At 39.9% G+C, this 19682-nt stretch overlaps 1 protein-coding gene across 3 annotated transcripts in view; it reads left to right on the top strand.

Moving 5' to 3' along the window:
- The window catches only part of PCSK5 (proprotein convertase subtilisin/kexin type 5), a 442208-nt gene that overhangs the window by 86334 nt on the left and 336192 nt on the right, over positions 1 to 19682 (top strand). For all 3 annotated transcript variants that reach the window (XR_001793338.4, XM_051858772.3, XM_008256582.5), the window contains exon 3: positions 5487 to 5600. Coding sequence is in view for 2 of the 3 variants with exons in the window: in XM_051858772.3 (XP_051714732.2) it covers positions 5487 to 5600 (114 nt within the window). In the remaining variant the exon portion in view is untranslated. The remainder of the gene's footprint in view (positions 1 to 5486; positions 5601 to 19682) is intronic.

Below are 19682 nucleotides of genomic sequence, written 5' to 3'. Positions count from 1 at the left end.
CTGCACTCCCTGGCCACAGCAGAGAGCTGGCCTGGAAGAGGGGCAACCGGGACAGAATCCGGCACCCCGACCGGGACTAGAACCCGGTGTGCGGGCGCCGCAAGGCAGAGGATTAGCCTATTGAGCCGTGGCGCCGGCCTGCACTCATTTCTAAATATTAATCTTGCATCTTCAGAGAATGGCTTAAGATCATTTATCAACAGGAGAATTGACCTCTCCTCTCTATTATTTGACAAACATTTTATTCTCATTAGAACCAGAGACTAGGGTGATGTAGATGAAAGTTCAAAGCTAAAAGGAAGAAACTGGAGGGCATATTTAGTCTGTCTTTGTTCATTCCACAGACAGAAGAGGCCCACAGAGATCACACAGGTGACTGGTGCCAAATTTAAAATAATAACTTCTCAGTATTTAAGTCATGTTCAAATACAATATAAAACTATCTAAACCACTTTTACTATGTCATTTTCTCGTTACTGCTGCTTAAAAAATATGTTGTAACAAGCATTCCATCACATTTGAAATTGTTGTTTGATTATAGAATAAGAATAACCAAAGGAATCGATTGCATTTTTAACATGTTAAATTTCCTGTATAGGTAGTATATTCACATGGTTCAAAAATATAAAATATCCATATTTTGGTTTCTCTTCAGATCATATAAATCTTTCTCTTTTTACAAAAATATAGAATCTCTCTCTCCTCTCTCTGTGTCCGAGTCACCTAGCTTTTCCCCAGCAAGCAACCCGTGCTATCAGGGTTTTCTGTGTGTGTGATCACTTCAGGGGATGAAAACATTGTAGTAGACTTTGTATGTTGGTTTGGTCCTTACTTTTTCTTCACTTTAGACTATAGCATGGAGATGATTCCCTGTCAGTACATAAAGACCATTTCATTCATTTATGGTTGCATTGTACTGTATTGTATTGCTATGTCATTATTTAATTCCTATTAATATAGATTCAAGTGTTTATGATTTTTATTTATGACTAGTAATGCTTTAGGATATAAACTTGTAATGTATAAATGAACACACAGGATAAACTCCTAAAAATAGAATGCCATTTTTATGGGCATTGTCCAGCTCCCTTCCAGAGTTGTACAAACATACATTCCCCTCATCACTGTGTGAGAAGGATTGTTATCTCTTGTACTCACTAACAGGAGTTATTACACTTTGTGTTTCAGTGTGAGTGCAAACTGTTGAAATCTTTACTTAATTTATACTAAATTGAGCTTCTGTATATAAATATAATTGAAAATGAATCTTGATGCGAATGGAATGGGAGAGGGAGCGGGAGATGGGAGGGTTGCGGGTGGGAGGGAAGTTATGGGGGGGGAAAGCCGTTGTAATCCATAAACTGTACTTTGGAAATTTATATTGATTAAATAAAGTTAAAAAAATAAACTTACACATATTAAAGAAAAACCTTTAGATCATTCATAGCTGAAATGTAAAAAATGCTATTCAGTTCAGTTTTAAAGTTACTCTGTCTTAATATGTATGAGCTGAATCCTCCGCCTTGTGGCAACAGCACACCGGGTTCTAGTCCCGGTCGGGGCGCCGGATTCTGTCCCGGTTGCCCCTCTTCCAGGCCAGCTCTCTGCTGTGGCCCAGGAGTGCAGTGGAGGATGGCCCAAGTGCTTGGGCCCTGCACCCCATGGGAGACCAGGAGAAGCACCTGGCTCCTGCCATTGGATCAGCGCAGTGCACTGGCCGCAGCACACCGCCCGTGGCGGCCATTGGAGGGTGAACCAATGGCAAAGGAAGACCTTTCTCTCTGTCTCTCTCTCTCACTGTCCATTCTGCCTGTCAAAAAAAAAAAAAAATTCTATCCTAAATCAGGGATGGAACTCAAACTACTTCATAAATGATGTTGGAACACCAATTGAGAAAAAAAACAAAGAGGAAGGTCTTCCTTTGCCATTGGTTCACCCTCCAATGTCTGCTGTGGCCGGCGCGCTGCAGCTGGCGCACTGCGCTGAGCCGAAACCAGGAGCCAGGTGCTTCTCCTTGTCTCCCATGCAGGTGCAGGGCCCAAACACTTGGGCCATCCTTCACTGCACTCCTGGGCCACAGCAGAGAGCAGGACTGGAAGAGGAGCAAACGGGACAGTATCTGGCGCCCCGACCGGGACTAGAACCCGGGGTGCCGGCGCTGCAGGTGGAGGATTAGCCTAGTGAGCCATGGCACCAGCTTAGGATAGAATATTTTAAATCATATACTCTATTCTTGTCTGTTTTGGGTCAATTTCTGACTTTTTATTCTATTCTATTGTATCTTTACATGTTTGCTACCGATATAGATTTTAATCATTAGCTTTAATGTGTCTTAATCATTATCTCTTACTGTAGGATACATTTTTACAATGACACCATAATTTGTTTCCCAATTTTATTTATGTAATAACATACATATAGTCACAGGATAGCATCTTTGTTTTCTCCTCTTGCCTTTCCCATGTATAGTTTGAAAAAAAATTGATAAGTTCTAAAAAACAATGAGATACAAGTGCAAATGAGATGGTAGTTTCTGATAATTATCAATTATTATGTTTTTCTTGGCAAGTGAGATCTGATGGAAGAGGCGATCTATATAAAGGCTCTTAGGAAGTGGAAGCCGGGTGTGCTCTTGTCCCACAGAGGTAGGAAAGCACTGTGGGTAGAGGGAAGGAATGCTCTTAGAATCATGTGGCAGGTATATGTTGAAGTTCATGGAGAAGAGGTTGATGATTTCAAAGTTTTGTACTTTTTACATACTAGAGTAACTGTAGTTCCTTATTGTATAAAATGTAGAACATTCAGAACTTAAACCAGTAAGGAAAAGCATACAATTACTTTGTTCTCCTGGATAGACTATAGTTCTTGAAAATGAATTTTTAAGTGTCTTTTCTTTGCAATTGACTTCTTGGCAAAAAATAAATCTGTATATTGCATTACCTCTGGGTTTTTCCTTAAAGAGTTTAAGGATAGACATATGGATAACAGTTTAAAAATATAACTATGGCCTTTCCAGTCATAGAAACCTTCCGATCCAAGAGGTCCTTTTCCCGTTCTCCAAAATATATAGAGCTATATATACCCAGAAAGCACCACGGCAAGGCACATGGTATTTAGTACTAAAAACACCCCCACTGATCTTTTCTTGAGTACTGCAACCCTGTGATCAAAGTGACTCGTAGTCCAATCTAGATGCCAAGTTTCTATGCCATCTTCTAGCCACCAAGCCCTGTAACTAAGCCTTTTTGTTTGGTAAAATTACAGAAGAGATGTTGTTGGGTAAGATATTTTGTTCTATTTTAGTGCCTGTAGTTCATCGAGGAAAATGACTGTCAGTCAGTTTTCTCACATACTTCTCCCACTTGTCTGCGTGTGTTCGTGTGTGCTTAAGAAGTGCATGCTTGCAGTGTTTTAGAAATGACTTTCCACTTGTGCCCTAGTGTAGACTGTTTTGATCACTAGGAGCCTTTGTGTTGCTTCTAAACTGGGAGAAAATTGACGAGTTCTGTTTTGTGCACACATGCAGCTTAGCAGTTGGAATTTCTGAAGACACCTTTGGGATAGGCTACTGCTGATACAGGATTAGTTTTGAAATAAATTCTTTCTAAACAGATATGTAGCCTTCTTTTTCAAGCATGCAGTGGTGAGCCAATTCAATATTGGGAAAAGATTGATAGACAGTGATGAAAGAAATGCTGGTCATAGCATAGCCAAAGTTTTGATAAGAAACACAGGAATATAGCCTATGTCAGATGTCATTCATGGAGACGGTTACATTTGGAATATTTGCTACATTTTCTCTGCAAAATATAAAGTTCTTCAAAAGCAAAGATAATTCTCACTCATCTTTACCTTTCCAGCACAGTGCTTGCATCTCAATGCTTATTGAGTGTTTCAGTGAGATGAATGAAAGTCATTCCCAGGAAAGATTGTTTGAAATAAAGAGGTCACAATTGTTCCTGGAGATAGATAACATATATGTATGCCCATATTCCCTGCTCCACGTTGATTGAGCAGGTTGCCTTAGTAATTCTTTAATAAAATATACAACAGAGGTTTTGAAATCTTTTTTGAATGGGTGGATGTAGAATTTCATTGGTGAATTACAAAGCTTACCCCCACCTCTGGTCAGTTTTTAATTTCTTTGTGGACAATAGGGATAAATGATAGAACATTTCAGAAGTTGTGACCAGAAGAAATCATACAAAGGAACATTTAGGACAAATAGAAGTGTGCCACCAAGCCTGATATTGCATTCTGGGTGCTCTGTTGAAACTGCAGCATACTCATTTTGATGTTGCTATAATAATAATCTGTTTGTTAAAAATACCCCTATACATATCCCTAGTGTTAAAGAGCCTGGATTGTACTCAAGGCTCCCAGTTAATATGTTTAGGCAAAATTGATGGCTAGATATTAAGACTTTGCTCAAATATAGCAGGTTTGAATTTTACAGCTGGCAAGGAGCGCATAGTTCAAGAAACTAAGTGACTTCATCTATTTTATTCCAGAGTTAATACTGGGGCTTTGGTTTTCTGATTTCTCAGATACTGCTACACTGTGTTGCAGAAAGCTATTTTAAAAAATGTGTGATCATAGAGCACTTGATCCCTGGATGTTTTTTAAATTTGATGTATGAGACTGGCATTATGGTATTTTTTTTAAATTTATTTATTCATTTGAATGTCAGTTACAAAGACAGAGAGAGAGAGAGAGAGGAAGAGACAGAAGAGAGAGAGATACTGCATTCACTGGCTTACTTCCCAAATGCCACATTCTGGCTGGGCCAGGATGAAGCCAGGAACTTCATCTAGGTTCCCACGTGGGTGCAGGGCCCCCAGAACTTTGGTCATCTTCCACTGCTTTCCCAGGCACATTAGCATGGAGCTGGTTTAGAAGTGGAGCAGCCAGGACTGAAACCAGTGCCCATGTGTGATGCTGGCACTGCAAGCAGTGGTTTAACCCACTGTGTCACAGCACCAGCCCCTCATCCATAAAATTTTATTGGGACACTGTCAGATCTTTCACCTATGTGTTGTCTGTGGTGCTACAATGGCATAATGGGTGATTGCATCAGAGACCATATGAGGTGCAAAGCCTAAAATGTTTTGTATTTAGAGCTTCATATAAAAAGCTTTCAACCTTTATTACAAGGAAGAATGAAAAAAATTAAAAATTAACACTATCACTTTGTGATAAATTAGAACATATGCTTTCTGCAAAAGCTAAAAATAATCTTGTCATCGAGAGATGTAAATGATCTCTTTATAAAAAACTAAAATGTCTGTTTGAATTAAAAAATAAAAAAAGAATTGGATTTCTAGGAAATCTCTGATTATAGATTATAGATTATAGATTATAGTTGCCACAAAGAAGCTTGTGACTTAAATAGCACTGACTGAAGATGGGAGATGCCTTAGGCTGTCCCATATTGTGTGAATTGAGGATGCAACTTGAATGCTCACCAGCAGTCCTTCTCTTGACAGGTGGAGTGGATCCAACAGCAAGTGGTAAAAAAACGTACAAAAAGGGATTATGACCTCAACCGTGCCCAGTCTACCTACTTCAACGATCCCAAGTGGCCTAGCATGTGGTATATGGTAAGCCCGCTATGGAAGCCTGGCATGGGGCCATGTCATCTAATTTTGTGCTATGCAAGGATTATCTGTTGGGTCTGGGAGGACACAGTAATCACAGACATCGGGGACTTTTTCTTGTTTCAAGATCTAGCATTTGAGATTGGTTAGTGTCCTCTCATGTTTTCTGGATCTTTTAGATTTTAGCTCTAAGGAGAGAGAAAAGGCAGCTCTGATTCACAAAAATTCTGTTTCAGAGCTCACTTTGTGCAGTAGCTTTCTAAGTGGGTCAGAGGGTAGAAAAATATGCTAAGATGCAGACAGCACTAGAACTGTCAATAATTGGGTTCACCTCTACTACACATTTATTCAAAACCAGCCTGGTTAATGCTCCCTGGTTCTTGGAAATCACAGAAATGATTGTGCTGGTAAGTGACAGACTGCAGACTCAAATCATCTAATGGCTGCCCTCTCAGTTAAGGTAATAGTTTATAAAACTGAACCCAGAATAACAGCTGAAAAATGTTTGACTTGTAGTTCAGTGATTCAAGAAAGACTTCAGTGAGGGAAACTTCCTTAACATGGAGGGAAGAGAGATCCTCCAGTTCACTCGTCATTCCCTCCTTTGAAAATATTTCTCTAGTCGTAGCATGCTCAGGTTCATGGTCACTGAGAAATGGATTAGCATGCATTAATTACTCTTTTTTTTTTTTTTTTTTGGACAGGCAGAGTGGACAGTGAGAGAGAGAGAGACAGAGAGAAAGGTCTTCCTTTGCCGTTGGTTCACCCTCCAATGGCCGCCATGGCCGGCGCGCTGCGGCCGGCGCACCGCGCTGATCCGATGGCAGGAGCCAGGTGCTTCTCCTGGTCTCCCATGGGGTGCAGGGCCCAAGCACTTGGGCCATCCTCCATTGCACTCCCTGGCCACAGCAGAGAGCTGGCCTGGAAGAGGGGCAACCGGGACAGAATCCGGCGCCCCAACTGGGACTAGAACCCGGTGTGCCAGCGCCGCTAGGTGGAGGATTAGCCTAGTGAGCTGCAGTGCCGGCTGCATTAATTACTCTTAATAACGAAATCCACATGTGACTGATTTGCTCTACTATCTATAAAAAGCCATCTCCTCTTCTCTTTTGCAAACATCTTGATTGCTGAACGCTGCCTTTGTATTTTCCACTTTGCTACTTATCTTTGTAGTCTCTGTCCCTGCTTCTCTACACAATGTCTCCAGGTTGAAGAAAGGACATAGATCTATAACATTTCCCATCCCTAGCCTGTACTTTCCTACCTCCTTGCCTTTCGTTCCTTCTGCCTAGAGTACACTCTCTGGTCTTCCTCCGCCCGTGTCAGGATTTTTTCCTACCATTTAGAGCCCACACTCACCTGTGGGACGTCATCCCTACCTTGTCTGTCATCATTTCTTCCTCTGGTCCCCTGTACCCTCCATCCCTGCTACTCATGGCATCTATCTCTTGACACTTTGTTGTTGTTTAATCTCGACTGTTAGATGGAGCATAGGGAGCTCGCCGAAGCCAAGCTCTTCACCTTGGTTCCTGCTGAAATTCCCTTAAGAACCTCACCCAGCACCTTTCAATGCTAGAAATTTGTGCTTATTTAGAGGCAGGTGAATGTGGCTGGTATGGTCCCAACTTTGTTTTCTTGATCATACCTAGAAGTGAAAGGTTGTGGAAATGCTTTGGATCTCAGAAAGAATTTTACATAGAAAGCTCTGTCATCCTTAAGGGGAAAACAGTGGGTGGGGCCATAAAGGTGAGTCAAAGCAGAAGTAGAAATCACCTGAGGGACGGTGAGACACACCGCACGTGTCAGCTCTACCATTAAGTCAGTGTGAGCCTTGAGTCGCTGGCCAGAGCTAAGGGGGTTTGTCTGCACTGACAAAATGATGAAAGCGTAATGGAATTAAGATATAGGAGTGAAGTAAATATGTACCTACACTTCTGTCTAGAAGACCAGGGTGAGAAAGTCCTCCTTGGCCTTATATTTCTTCTCACAGCAAAGAGCCGAGTTGCTGTCTGCTCAGGTCCCATTCAACAGTGGAAGTGTGTGGCAGCCTTCCCTGGCCATGTCACCCCAGCAGCAGGGCAGGCTGGCTCCAGAGGGAACTGTGGGCAGCGGTTAGCCTGGAGACTGAAGGTTCTAGTGTCTGCCAACAAGACCCCTCTCTCCAAGGAATCACTGTGCTTTCTCTGGAAACTTCCCTTTGTACATGAGGAAAAGTTGAAATAAGAGCTTTAGTGGGACTATTGAAATGTCAGATTTTTTAAAGCACATATTTGATAATAATTTAAATAGGCAACATGTTTTGATCACTTTTCTAATGTGGTTTAAACAAATGCCAGAGTTGATATTTGGGGTGAGTGACCTGAAATCACCCAGTCTGGAGGTGGTAGAGCTGAGATGCCAAAGCAGACAGGTTGATGCCAGAGTCCACAGGATTAACACAATATCCTACCCCCACCTTTCCACTGTTTACAGTCACTGAGGAAGACACTGGTCCTCTCCTCCAGGAACTTCCAATCTATCTTTGGGAGATGACTAAGATAGCAGGCAGAATGATTAGTGCCTGGTAGTACCTTGGGGATAACCAATGTGCTCCAAAGATTCCTGTTGAATGATTACCTTTAACAAAAAGGATGGGAGCTAGGATAGCTGCCTGCTGTGTATTTCTCAGGTGTTTTGTGACAAAGTGGGGAGCTGGACTCCCTGATCTGCATACCTGGATTCAGATGCCCATCACTTCACTTAGTATGTTTGTGGCTGAGTTGGTTAAGCTGTCCTCAAATGTAAAATGAGTATAAAAGTATCTAGCTCTTATTCATGAGTTATCTGTTCCTGCCTAACGAAACACCACAGAATTTAGTTTCTAAAACCATTCATTCATGGATTCTGCAGGTCAGGAATTCAGACAGGGCCCAATGATGATGGCTTTTCTTTTTTCTGTAATGACTAGGGTTTCGGTGGGAAGTCTCAGAAGGTTGATGAGAATGGGAAGATCGATTTTCCAGGTGGCCTGGTCACCTGCTTGGCAGATCAGTTCCTTTCCATATGGACCTTGTCGTAGGGCTGCTTGAGTGTCCTCTTGACATGGCGCTGGCTTCTGCATGCCTTGGACGATTTCACCTCAGGATTCACGGGGCCCCTTGGGTAATGTTCTGTTGGTTCCATGAATCAGCTCTGATGCAGTGGAAGGGACCTACACAAGGCTGTATGCTAGGAGGGGAAGATCTGGAGGGGGCATGCAGCAGGCTGGCCACCACAGCTAAAGGGCATTTTGTAGGAGGAACCTTTAGCACACTGCCGGATGCCAGCAAACCCTCAGTAAATTATAACTGTTGTTATTCTCTAATTCATTGTAATACATGGAGTTTTCTTTTTATCTGCTGCTTAAATTGCTGCTAGTCAAAGAAAGGTGAGAGCCCATGTCTAGTGGGCATTCTTCAGGGCTGCACTTGGTGACACAGCCAGAGCAAGGTGCTCATTTCCTGCTTCTTATTGCCTCCAGTTTTTCTAAGGGCTGCTTGGCGAGCCTCCATAGAGTCCTGCCTCCAGCTCATTAGCCTGGGCCCGTTCCTGTCATTCTATATTTATCACAGGAGAACAGAGATTAAAGAATGGCATGAAGTGTGCCTGAGTGTCTCTTTAAATTAATTTAAAAGCTTTGCCCGTGTTGCTCCTCTTCTTGGAAACTAGTGTGCAAAACCATTACGTTTAGCCTTGAGGCTTGGGCAGTATATTAGGGAAATGTGTATTTATGAGCATTTGTTATGGAGAGGATGATTGTATAATTACTCCTCTCTCCTGACACACTGGGCTCGGGTTTCCAGGAGTTGGAGGGCCTAATCCTAGAAATACAACTGAGTTCTCATTTCACCAGCAAACTTCTGCTGTCTTTGCCAGGCATAATGCCAAATACTGAGGGTTTAGACAAATGTGACTTGCGCCTCCTAAGAAAATCAGGAAACAGGAGAGACGAATATATAAGCACCAAAGTTGGCTGGTGGAGAGGCTTCTCCCTGAAGCCTTCCCAGGGATCATGTACATACCTAAGTCACTACCCCTGAGGCATTGGGCTGTAGATTTTTATTGCAGATCTGCTTCTTCCGTTAGAACTCCTAAAGAGTTTGTAAACATATACAAACTTGGACTCATCTATCACAGAGTCTTTATGTTTTGGTGTGGAGTGGGGTTCACACAATGGCATTTCATCAGCACACCCTGGATGTGCAGGATGTGATAAATTCTCAATAAATGGTAATTGAATAAATGGGTGAGCAAGCTAGATTAAAAACAACTCAATGTGTGTTCACCTCTACGGTAGAGAAAGTAATTGCTCACCATTTAACGAGTTCTTAGTGTTATGGGTCAAGCATTTTGTCGAACTTTTACAGATATTATCTTATGGCCATTGTTCCAGTGAGTTTGGAATTATTACTGCCTTCATTATAAAGATGAGGAAGGAAATCAAAGCATACAAATGTTAAATCACTTGCCCAAGGTTACACCATTTACCAGGGGAAATATCTGGTGCTCAAACCCAGTCACTCTGTTTCCAGAGACCTAGGATTCCGACTTCGTGGTTCTTAAACTAGCCGGTACCAGGAGGGCATCTTAAAAATAGGTTACTGTCCAACTCTTCTTTTTCCCCAGTACAGTCTAGCAGTGTGCATTCCTACCAAGCACCCAACTGAAACTGTTGCTGGGGTCCAGATACCGCTTTGAGAACCCACTACTCTGCCATACTTAAACACAAGATTATGAGATTATAGCCTGATTCTGTCTCCTATCTATTAGGTAGAGGAAGAAGGGCTTTTAGACTTAAGGGGCATTTTAAAGCACACCTGGCCAGCTTAACTTTTTCTTGGTCTTGTACTTTTTCCTTCTTGCCCTGACTTTCTATTTGGGAAGCTGGCAGCTTTAATATGAGAAGATACTTTCCCTTTACCTGCACTGATTGAAAATACCCTTGGTTTTTATAGTCTTTCAAGCTGCTCCAGAAACATACGATATCTGATAGGAAAAGTCGTGCGGACTTGCTCCGATCTTCAGGAACTCAATATAATAAATCTGTTTAGACATGCCCAGCTGATACAGTGGACCATTTTTGCACTACTAAAGAAAATTCAGTTTGATTCTAGAGACAGCAAGGCTAAGTAAAACTTTTCCTCAGGGATTTGGAAAACCAGGTGAGCAATTTCAAGGAGTTAACTGTTTTAAAAATTATTACAAAATATTTAAGACAAAAATTTTAGAGAATAGCACAAGTGTCTGTTCACCCACTCTCCAACTAAGGCATAAAATATTATCTCTATAAATGAAATCCCCTGTAATTCCTGTCCTAAGAGCGCTTCCCCTACAGAGATGTCAGACATGCTGCAATTGTAATACGTTGAGGGAATTCTTCCTTGTTGGCGGGATGCTACTCTTTGTGTGAGGGGCTATTCAGTTTGTGGAAGATTTACAGTTTTAAAAATCAAAAAACACACATTTGTATGCGAAATTCAGCAGTTGGGCTATTGATAAGTAGTCCTAAGAATTCAAGTTAGAAATGAGACTTGGATTAATATGTACATTTAACAGAAAAGCCCTTGTATTTCCTCAGCCATGCAAATATTTTATTACTTAAGGAAATTGACATAGCATTGTACACTATTGTTTGTCTAACTATTAAAAAACTAACAATGATTTGGCAGAAGCCCCTGATAGTTAACATAAGCTATAGCCTTAAGTCCATAGATGTGTATGTGTGTGTTTTCTATTTGATGGAAGGCAGAAATATTTAGAGACTTCGTTCTTGATGCTCAGACTCTAGTAGTTAGGATTGGTACTCTTGACTCATCATCTTAGCACAGTAGAACATTTTGTGATGAATGTTGGGTGGCCTATTTAATATGCATTATTTAAAGGCAGACTGTAATGAATGGGCTCATTTTTTGATGCAGTACCTCAGATTTCATGAAAGCTCTCTGGGTGGTTTTTTGGAGGGGAAAAAATTATATTTGTTGATCAGCAGAGTGAAAATTAGCTGAGTTCAGTTATGCATGTCGGGCATATCTGCCAAAAACTGTGAACTAGCTGGGACAGTAATTGCAAAAAATGATTTTAAGCCACATGGTTCTTTCTCAGCCAACTGATGGCGTTCAGTGCTCCAAGAGTTTGAGGCATTGCTGTTTCTGTGGTTGGCACACATTTTCTTAATGATTTACACTGTCATTTGACTCTAATAAAATCTGGTGGAGTTTGTGGCATTATTGTCCTGGCAGCTTGGAAATTATCCTTTTAAGACATCCCATTTAGCTGTTTTAATTGAAAATGCAACATGGTGGAAATCTGCAACCATGTGGCACATTCAAATGCAAGCAGCAGGCCTTCTGAGAAAGGATAGACCCTAGTTAGGCAGTAAATGATGTATTGGAGATATGGCTTTGGTTTACTAATTTGTGCTGCTCCCTAGTGCTGTGACCTCTGGAAGGATCTTTTACTTCTCTCAACCTTAGTTTGTCTAAAGCACAAATAAGCAAACAACAATAAAAAAATGATATCTGGTCTGGCTACTTTCTTAACAACATTCTTACTTGAACTTCTTCTAGTTCTGCATGGCAAGGTGCACTGAATATTGAATCTAGGAAGAGTACACACCATTAATTGATCCATGTCTTGATCCCCAGCCATGAACTAACCCTTGAGCTCGCCATTGCCATATATCATTCTTTCATCACGTTATATCAAACTCAATATATCCCTGATGTTGGAGATCCACAAGACCACCCATAAATTTGGTGAATCAGTAAGAACACTCATATGACTCATCATGTAGTCATACTCATGGCTATGATTTATTTCAGCAAAAGGATACAAAGCACAGCAGCAAAAAGAAAAGCACATGAGATGAAGTCCAGAAGAAACCAAACTCAAGCTTCCAAGAGAGTTGTCTCAGTTAAATCACACAGAAAGTGCTTAATTCCTCCAGCACTGGATTGTGACACGTGAGAAATGCTGTCTACCAAGAAAGCTCACTAGAGACTCAGTAGCCAGGGTTATTATATAGGGTTGAAGACATGGGCCGCATTTGCCTTCCATTTTTCAAAATTCCAAACTCCCAGAAGGAAAGCAATTGTTCAGCAGAAACCATATTGTTGGTATAAACAGTTTACGTACAGTGAATGGTGGGAGCCCTCCCCAAATCCAAGTTCCTAGATTACCAACCAAAGACCAACCTTATAAGCAGACTTTTTAGTGGATAGCAGTCTCGGACCTGCTCTGTTAACTCTTTTCTGCACTTTTTCCCAAACTGAAGAAGTGATTTAAACCCTACCCTGAATTTTTCCATTTGCACTGTTCCTTCTCTTAATGAGTGGAAATCTGGACATCATCCTTGACTCTACCTTAAAGCCATCCTACCTTTTGAGTCAATTGCCAGTTCTCCTCCACCAGAGTCTAAACCCACTGCCTGTCTGTCAACTAGACTATTTCTACTTTTGAACTCTCCCAATCACTTCTGTATGCAGTAGTCAGAATTGTCATTAAAAGTTCAAACTGACCAATGGAAATACCTCACCCTTTAGTTACTTCCCGTTACTTAATACTTCTGAATGACTTCCATTATTTTGATACTAAATACTCAAATCCAGACATTTGTCTTTAAGGCTTCCCATGGTTTTGCTCCTGGTCACTTCTTTAAATACATCTTTAATACTTTCTGTCTTACTCTGCTTTCAGCCCACTGCTTTATTTTATTCCAAGAGCATACCAAGTTCCTTCCCTCTACAGATCCTTTTGTCTAAGACTTATTTATTTATTTGAAAGGCAGAGTGACACAGAAGGAGGGAGACACACACACACACATATACATATGAGAGAGAGACAGAGAGAGAAAAAGATGGATCTTCCATCTGCTGGTTCACTCTCCAAATAACCACAATGACTGAGGCTGGCCCAGGCCAAAGCCAGGGGCCTGGAACTCCATCTGGATCTACCACATAGGTATCAGGGGCTTAAGCATTTAGGTCATGTGCTGCTGCTTTCTCAAGCACATTAGCAAGGAGCTGCATCAGAAGCAGAGCAGCTGAGACTTGAACCAGTGTGCCATTATGGGATGCCAGTATCACAGGCAGTTGCTTAACCTGCTGAGCCACAATACCAGCCCCAAGACACATTTTTTATTTATGTACGCATTCATGGGTTCATTTATATTTAGTACTTTTTTCCCCCAACACCTACAGGATTCCTGTCACCAAGGAAAAAATATTAAATGAAATGTCCATGTTGTCTTTTTTAATGCAACTTAAGGGGAACATTTTATAGGTAGGGATTTTGGGTAGTTTTAGTCAGTTTGCTCAGTCGGTTGGTTGATGCTGTCCAATGAGGATACCATGGCAGAATCTTAATGGCTACTTGCTGATTAACTTACAATGTTTATGGTAATTGTGATTTCATTGTCTCATTTAATGGTTATGATGGAAGTTGACATAATCAGCAATATTAAGTAAAATTGTGTATAACTAGTCAAAGTGCTTCCAGAAGAAACTAATAATTAATGTTGCACTAGGAAGAAATAATTTTGATAACATCCATTCCTGCCAGTGCAAATTATTATAAACTTTTATTAATTTCCTTGAACAAGGTTTAACTTATTACATACTGTTAATTTATCTTCTCAGCTTTCGTTTCGAAGAGTGAAAAATATGTGGGTAGTCTGGCCCCTTGGCCCCCACTTTACCATGATGAATGAGTCTGTTAACTGAAACAGAGCTGTTTCTATCAAGATTTTAACCAAGATTTTGCTTTAATTAGTAACTCATTTTCTGTTGGAGAGCAGATAAGACTAGCCTTTGAACTCACTTAATCTGTGGTCCTATTCTTAGACATGTTGATTCAAGTTCTTTTATCAAACAGCTTCTTTGAATTCCTCATTTCTCAGTTTACATTTCACCCAGTTTGGGGATTAGTTTCTGATTGTAACCTATCTCTCCTCCAATAAGCAGATTTAATAAGTACTCAATAGATATCTATTAATATAAAGGGGGAGAAAGTCTTATTCAGTTTTCATCATTTTCCTTAAAATCACAAAACTGATTTTGGCTATTTCTAAAAGATGATGATGCCTTCAAATGTCCTGTGTTGAGAATCCAAACTCTAAAAATTTTCTAAGACAGAGGCATCTGGAGAGCTTCTTTCCTTAATTTTGGTTGTCAGTGAACAAGCCAAGAAATTAATCAAGTAAAAGAAAGAATTCTTAGGAATCTTTTGATGAGGAGAATCAGAAAGAAGAAAATGCCTGTATTTCCTGTAGAGGAGAAAATAAGAACTATTTCTTTTCTCTTTTTTTTAAGAATTTTTTTTTATTATTTCTTTGAAGACAGAGTTACAGGGAGAGAGGGAAATACAGAGAGAGAGAGAGAGAGAGAGAGAAAGATAAAGGGGGGGGGGGAGAGATCTGCTGATTCACTCCCCAAATGGCCACAACAGCGAGGGCTGGGCTAGACCAAAGACAGGAGCTAGGAGCTTCATTTGGGTCTCTCAAATGGGTGCAGAGGCCCAATGACTTGGGCTATCCTCTGCTGCTTTTCCAGATGTATTAGTAGGGAGCTGGACCAGAAGTGGAGTGGCCAGGACTCAAACTGGTGCCCAGATGGGAATCCTAGTGTTGCAGGTGGAAGCTTAATCCATTACACTGCAACAGTCGCCCCAACCATGTCTAAAGAATATGTGCACAGCAATGTGATTTTTCTAGTACCTGCAATTTAAGGGAGTCATTGGTAGGCTGCTTCAGAGTAGGGAGGGGATTCTAGAGTAATGCTGGATAGTCCAGTAGGCAAAGGGTACAAGCTGAAAGAGTATCGCACAACAGATGCCAAATTATAGTGAGACAAATAGAATGAAACTACCTTCCCAGGAACAGAAATTGATTATTTAATTGCATAGGTCAGATTTAAAACTGAGCTCAAAATGCAAAAGTGCTGTTTTCTGCTGGTCGATGATAGAGCCAGTCAGAAATGTATTTACTGATTATTCTTTCCTGACTAAAAAGATAAGTCCCTGGTGAGAAGCTTAATTTCTTCCTTTATGCTGAGAAAAAAATCAGTTTGTCTGGGTGGTGTCCATTCAAATATTTGGTACCAGATTTATGGAATAATCTTAAAAGGTTACTTGGAAGAAATGTAGCTTTTGTTTTCTTTCTTTTTCCTTTTAGTTTCCTGGTGTGTTGAATTTGACCCTTGTAAAAAGTCTCCGTATGGAAGTGCTGACCCAGACATACTAAATTAACATGTCTGAAGCAGAGCAAAGAAAATTATGCCCGGGTTGCATGGAACTGTGTTCTCCTAATGATCTCCTTGCATGGTTTCCTGAAACCTAGTTAAATTAGTGCCTTAAAAACTTGATGTTTGGGTTTGTTACCTAGTGATAGAGAAATTATTCTCATCTGTCAGTGAACTGAAAGACCTTCAGCAGGACTCTGAGCAGCAGTAAGTTAAACATAGAAGGTCGACATAAAAGATTTTTTTAGCTCATCATGTTCAGCTGAATTGTTTTATATACCCATTCTCATTTTCCTTCCAGGCCTATGCTGTATATTCCAGGCCTTTTTGTGCCACAACCATGAATGTTACACAAGCACACAGAAACAAATTCTGTGTATGTTTTTGCAATAGTATTTACTTTGAATCCGGTGGTCTTTAAGAAGAAGAAACAGGGGGAAAAAAAAACCTACTGACCACCAAATTAGAATGGGCATGAAATGTAACTCAGTTCAAGTACTCAGATAATAACCACTTTGTATGTTTTTAGTAGCCAGAAATATACGGTTTTCAGATGGCGCTTTCTGTTATGCGTATTCCACTCAAAAACATGCACTTGTACTCTTATCAAAAACTTGTTATTCCAGGTTGGGAGTCACATCCAATCCCTATTTTACATGCTTGTACTTCAAACATTATAGAACCTTTTTAGAAAATTTAAAACAAAAGTTTAAATTTTTTTTTCTTTTTTTTTAACTTTTATTTAATGAATATAAATTTCCAAAGTACGGCTTATGGATTACAATGGCTTCCCCCCCATAACGTCCCTCCCACCCGCAACCCTCCCGTTTCCCACTCCCTCTCCCCTTCCATTCACATGAGGATTCATTTTCGATTCTCTTTATATACAGAAGATCAGTTTAGCATACATTAAGTAAAGATTTCAACAGTTTGCTCCCACACAGAAACATAAAGTGAAAAATAATAGATGATTTTTTAAATGATGAATTTTTAAGAAAGAGGGGGTAGTATAATGAATACCATGTCCCCTTTACTGACTTTAATAATTAGCATCATGATGCCAATGTTCTTTCATTTATTGCTCTCTCTGTTCTGATTATCTTAAAGTAAATAACCTACTGAATGTTCTGATATGTATTTCTGTTAGATAAGAACCATTTTTTCATAATAAAACTATGTCATTATCACATGTAAAAAATTAGTAATATTGTTTATATCATCAAACATCCAGTCAGTTTTCTCCTGCTATTTGCTTTGTAATTCATTTGAGTCAGACTGCAGTTAAGGCCCATACATTGTGATTGATATGGGAGGGGTCTTTAAAATTTCATGGAAGAATGTCTATAGTGAAAAAATTATGCATGGGTTTCAAAATATTTTGCATCAAAATAAACTTTTAATTTCATTTTCTATGTGCTTTTTGAAGTACACTGGTAATAATTAAATCTTTTTTCTGTAGATTTCTCTACATTTTTCCTTTCAAAACTTTTGGTTGAAAAATCTAGGTTATTTCAAGGTTTGTAATCTGAATTTTGTGGGCTGCATTCTCATGGGGTCGTTTTGCAAATTCTATTCCCAATATTAGCATTAATTTGATAGGTTGTAAGAAGTAAAGTCTCAAATTGAAGTTTTATCTTTGAAAGAGTGAGGAGAGGCTGTACCTCCTTGGTGGTATGTCCTTCCATCTGGCAATACATGTCTGCTTGCCTCTCTGCCTATATCCTGCAAATACAGAGAGAGAGAAAGAAAATAAATAATGACAATCATTATTTTAAAATATTTTTTGGGTGACAAAGAGAGAGACTCAGAGGCAGAAACTGGAACAGAGACATTTTATCTGCTTGATCTCTACTCAACTGCATTCATTGACATTGCTGGGCCAGGGCTGAAGCTGGGAGCTGGAATGGAAATTCCCACGTGGTTGGCAGGGTCTGCATTATCAGAATGCTGGTGTTAGGAGCTGTGGCTGGGAGTCAACAAATTTTGAAATTCCTGTATAATTTTTTCATTATTTCCATTTTCATGAACTTTTTTGAAGTCCCCTTGTGGTTACTATTGCAGACCTGGAATCAACCATTTCTTCAAAGACCTCTTGCCTTTTTTTAAAAAAAAAATTATATTTAAAGACCATAATATGTGCACTGAGATTCTCATTGGTATTGGGCTAGTTTAGGATTTCTCAGTGAACAGAGCAGGGCTGTTTATTTTTATATATAAAATATACCTAAGTTTATACAGATATGTCCAATTTAAAATCAGTTCTACAGAATTCTTTAAATTTACCATCATAAATATTATGTATGTTTTCTTTTCCTAAGCTGAAAATCTTTACAGTAACACCAGCATAATTACTCTTTGATTTTAAATACTTTAAAGACTTATTTATTTATTTGAAAGTGAGAGTTGTGGGGGTGGGTGTCAGGGACAGAGAGAGAGAGAGAGAGAGATCTTCCATCATTGGTTCACTACTCAAATACCTGCAATGGCCAAAGATGGACCAATCTGAAGCCAGGAGCCAGGAGCTTTCTCCCATTCTCCCATGTGGGTAGCTGTGTTCCAAGCACTTGAACCCTCTTCCACTGCTTTCCCAGGCACATTAGCAGGGAGCATGATCAGAAGTGGAGCAGCTGGGACATGAACCAGCACCCATATGGATGCTGGTGTTGCAGGTGGCAGCTTTACCCACTATGCGACAGTGCTGGCCCTAGTCTTTGAATTTTGTCACACACTACTGTTGTCTATGCAGCACTATGTCACTATAACAATATTTCCATATGCCATGTGATCACTGAAACTCAATCTTATATAGTTTGATACAATTCTTTTCTTCCTTTTGACCTATGTGACATGGTTAGATTATCTGTTGAAATTACAGAATTTTCTCAAAAAAGAATCATCCTCAATATCTTTGTGTTACATAGTAAATGATTTTAAGTCTATCTTCATAGTTTTATTTTTTGTCAATTTGTGTAGTGTATGCTCTCTGTGTGGTCATTGGAAGGTTAGAAAATACCACAAAGATGTGCATTGCCCTAGCTTGTCTGGGCAGTTGATGAAGGATAACAAAGCCATCTGGTCTGGCAGCCTGATGCCCTGGAAATAAATACTCTATTTTGAAGGGTGGAGTTAACTCCACCAGGTCTGTGCACAATAATGTGTAATTATTTTCCCTCATGTGCCTACTTCAGAAAATAATGTGTTAAATTTGCCATTCTTCATTAGCTTGAAACACAAGGCAAAGCAAGACTGGAAATATTTCTAATTGTAGAATTTTTTCCAAGAAAATGAAAGATTAAAAATCTCTAGTGATCAAACCTGATTCAATCTGGACAAGCGAAAAGGAATGTGCAGTGAACAAATCATTTAAACTAGTTGTACACACTAATGAGCATTGATGTCTTTCTATCCTCCCAGGACTTAGGAATGAGGAGTTACTACAGGCTGCTCAATAAAGGCATTAATTTAATGTATAGCAGAAGGAAAATGAAGGAAAGGAACCAGAAATTACATTTCCACTGGAAAAAAAGTAAATTGGTAATGATTTTAATCATTCAGCAACACTTACTTAGTTCCTTGTGTACCGGGTATAATTCAACCTGCTGAGGATGAAGACTTCAAAAACTGCTCTTCAGCAGTTCATAGTTGATGTAGGAAACAGCTAACTGTATGCTGAGTCTAGCAATGCAATATAAGCACACACAAAGCCCATTAAGACCTTTGCAAGTATATCTAAGCAGTTTGATGTTAGGATTGTTGGTTGGACTACATAGGCCTCAAACTTCTGACATGAGAACATATGAAATATGTTGCAATTTAGTGATGAGACAGGAGA

Source organism: Oryctolagus cuniculus, chromosome 1 (genome assembly GCF_051225735.1).
Source record: "Oryctolagus cuniculus isolate XC-2025 breed Fujian yellow rabbit chromosome 1, ASM5122573v1, whole genome shotgun sequence".
In the NCBI taxonomy this organism is placed as follows: Eukaryota; Metazoa; Chordata; class Mammalia; order Lagomorpha; family Leporidae; genus Oryctolagus; species Oryctolagus cuniculus.
This window is presented reverse-complemented; position numbering and strand designations above follow the sequence as displayed.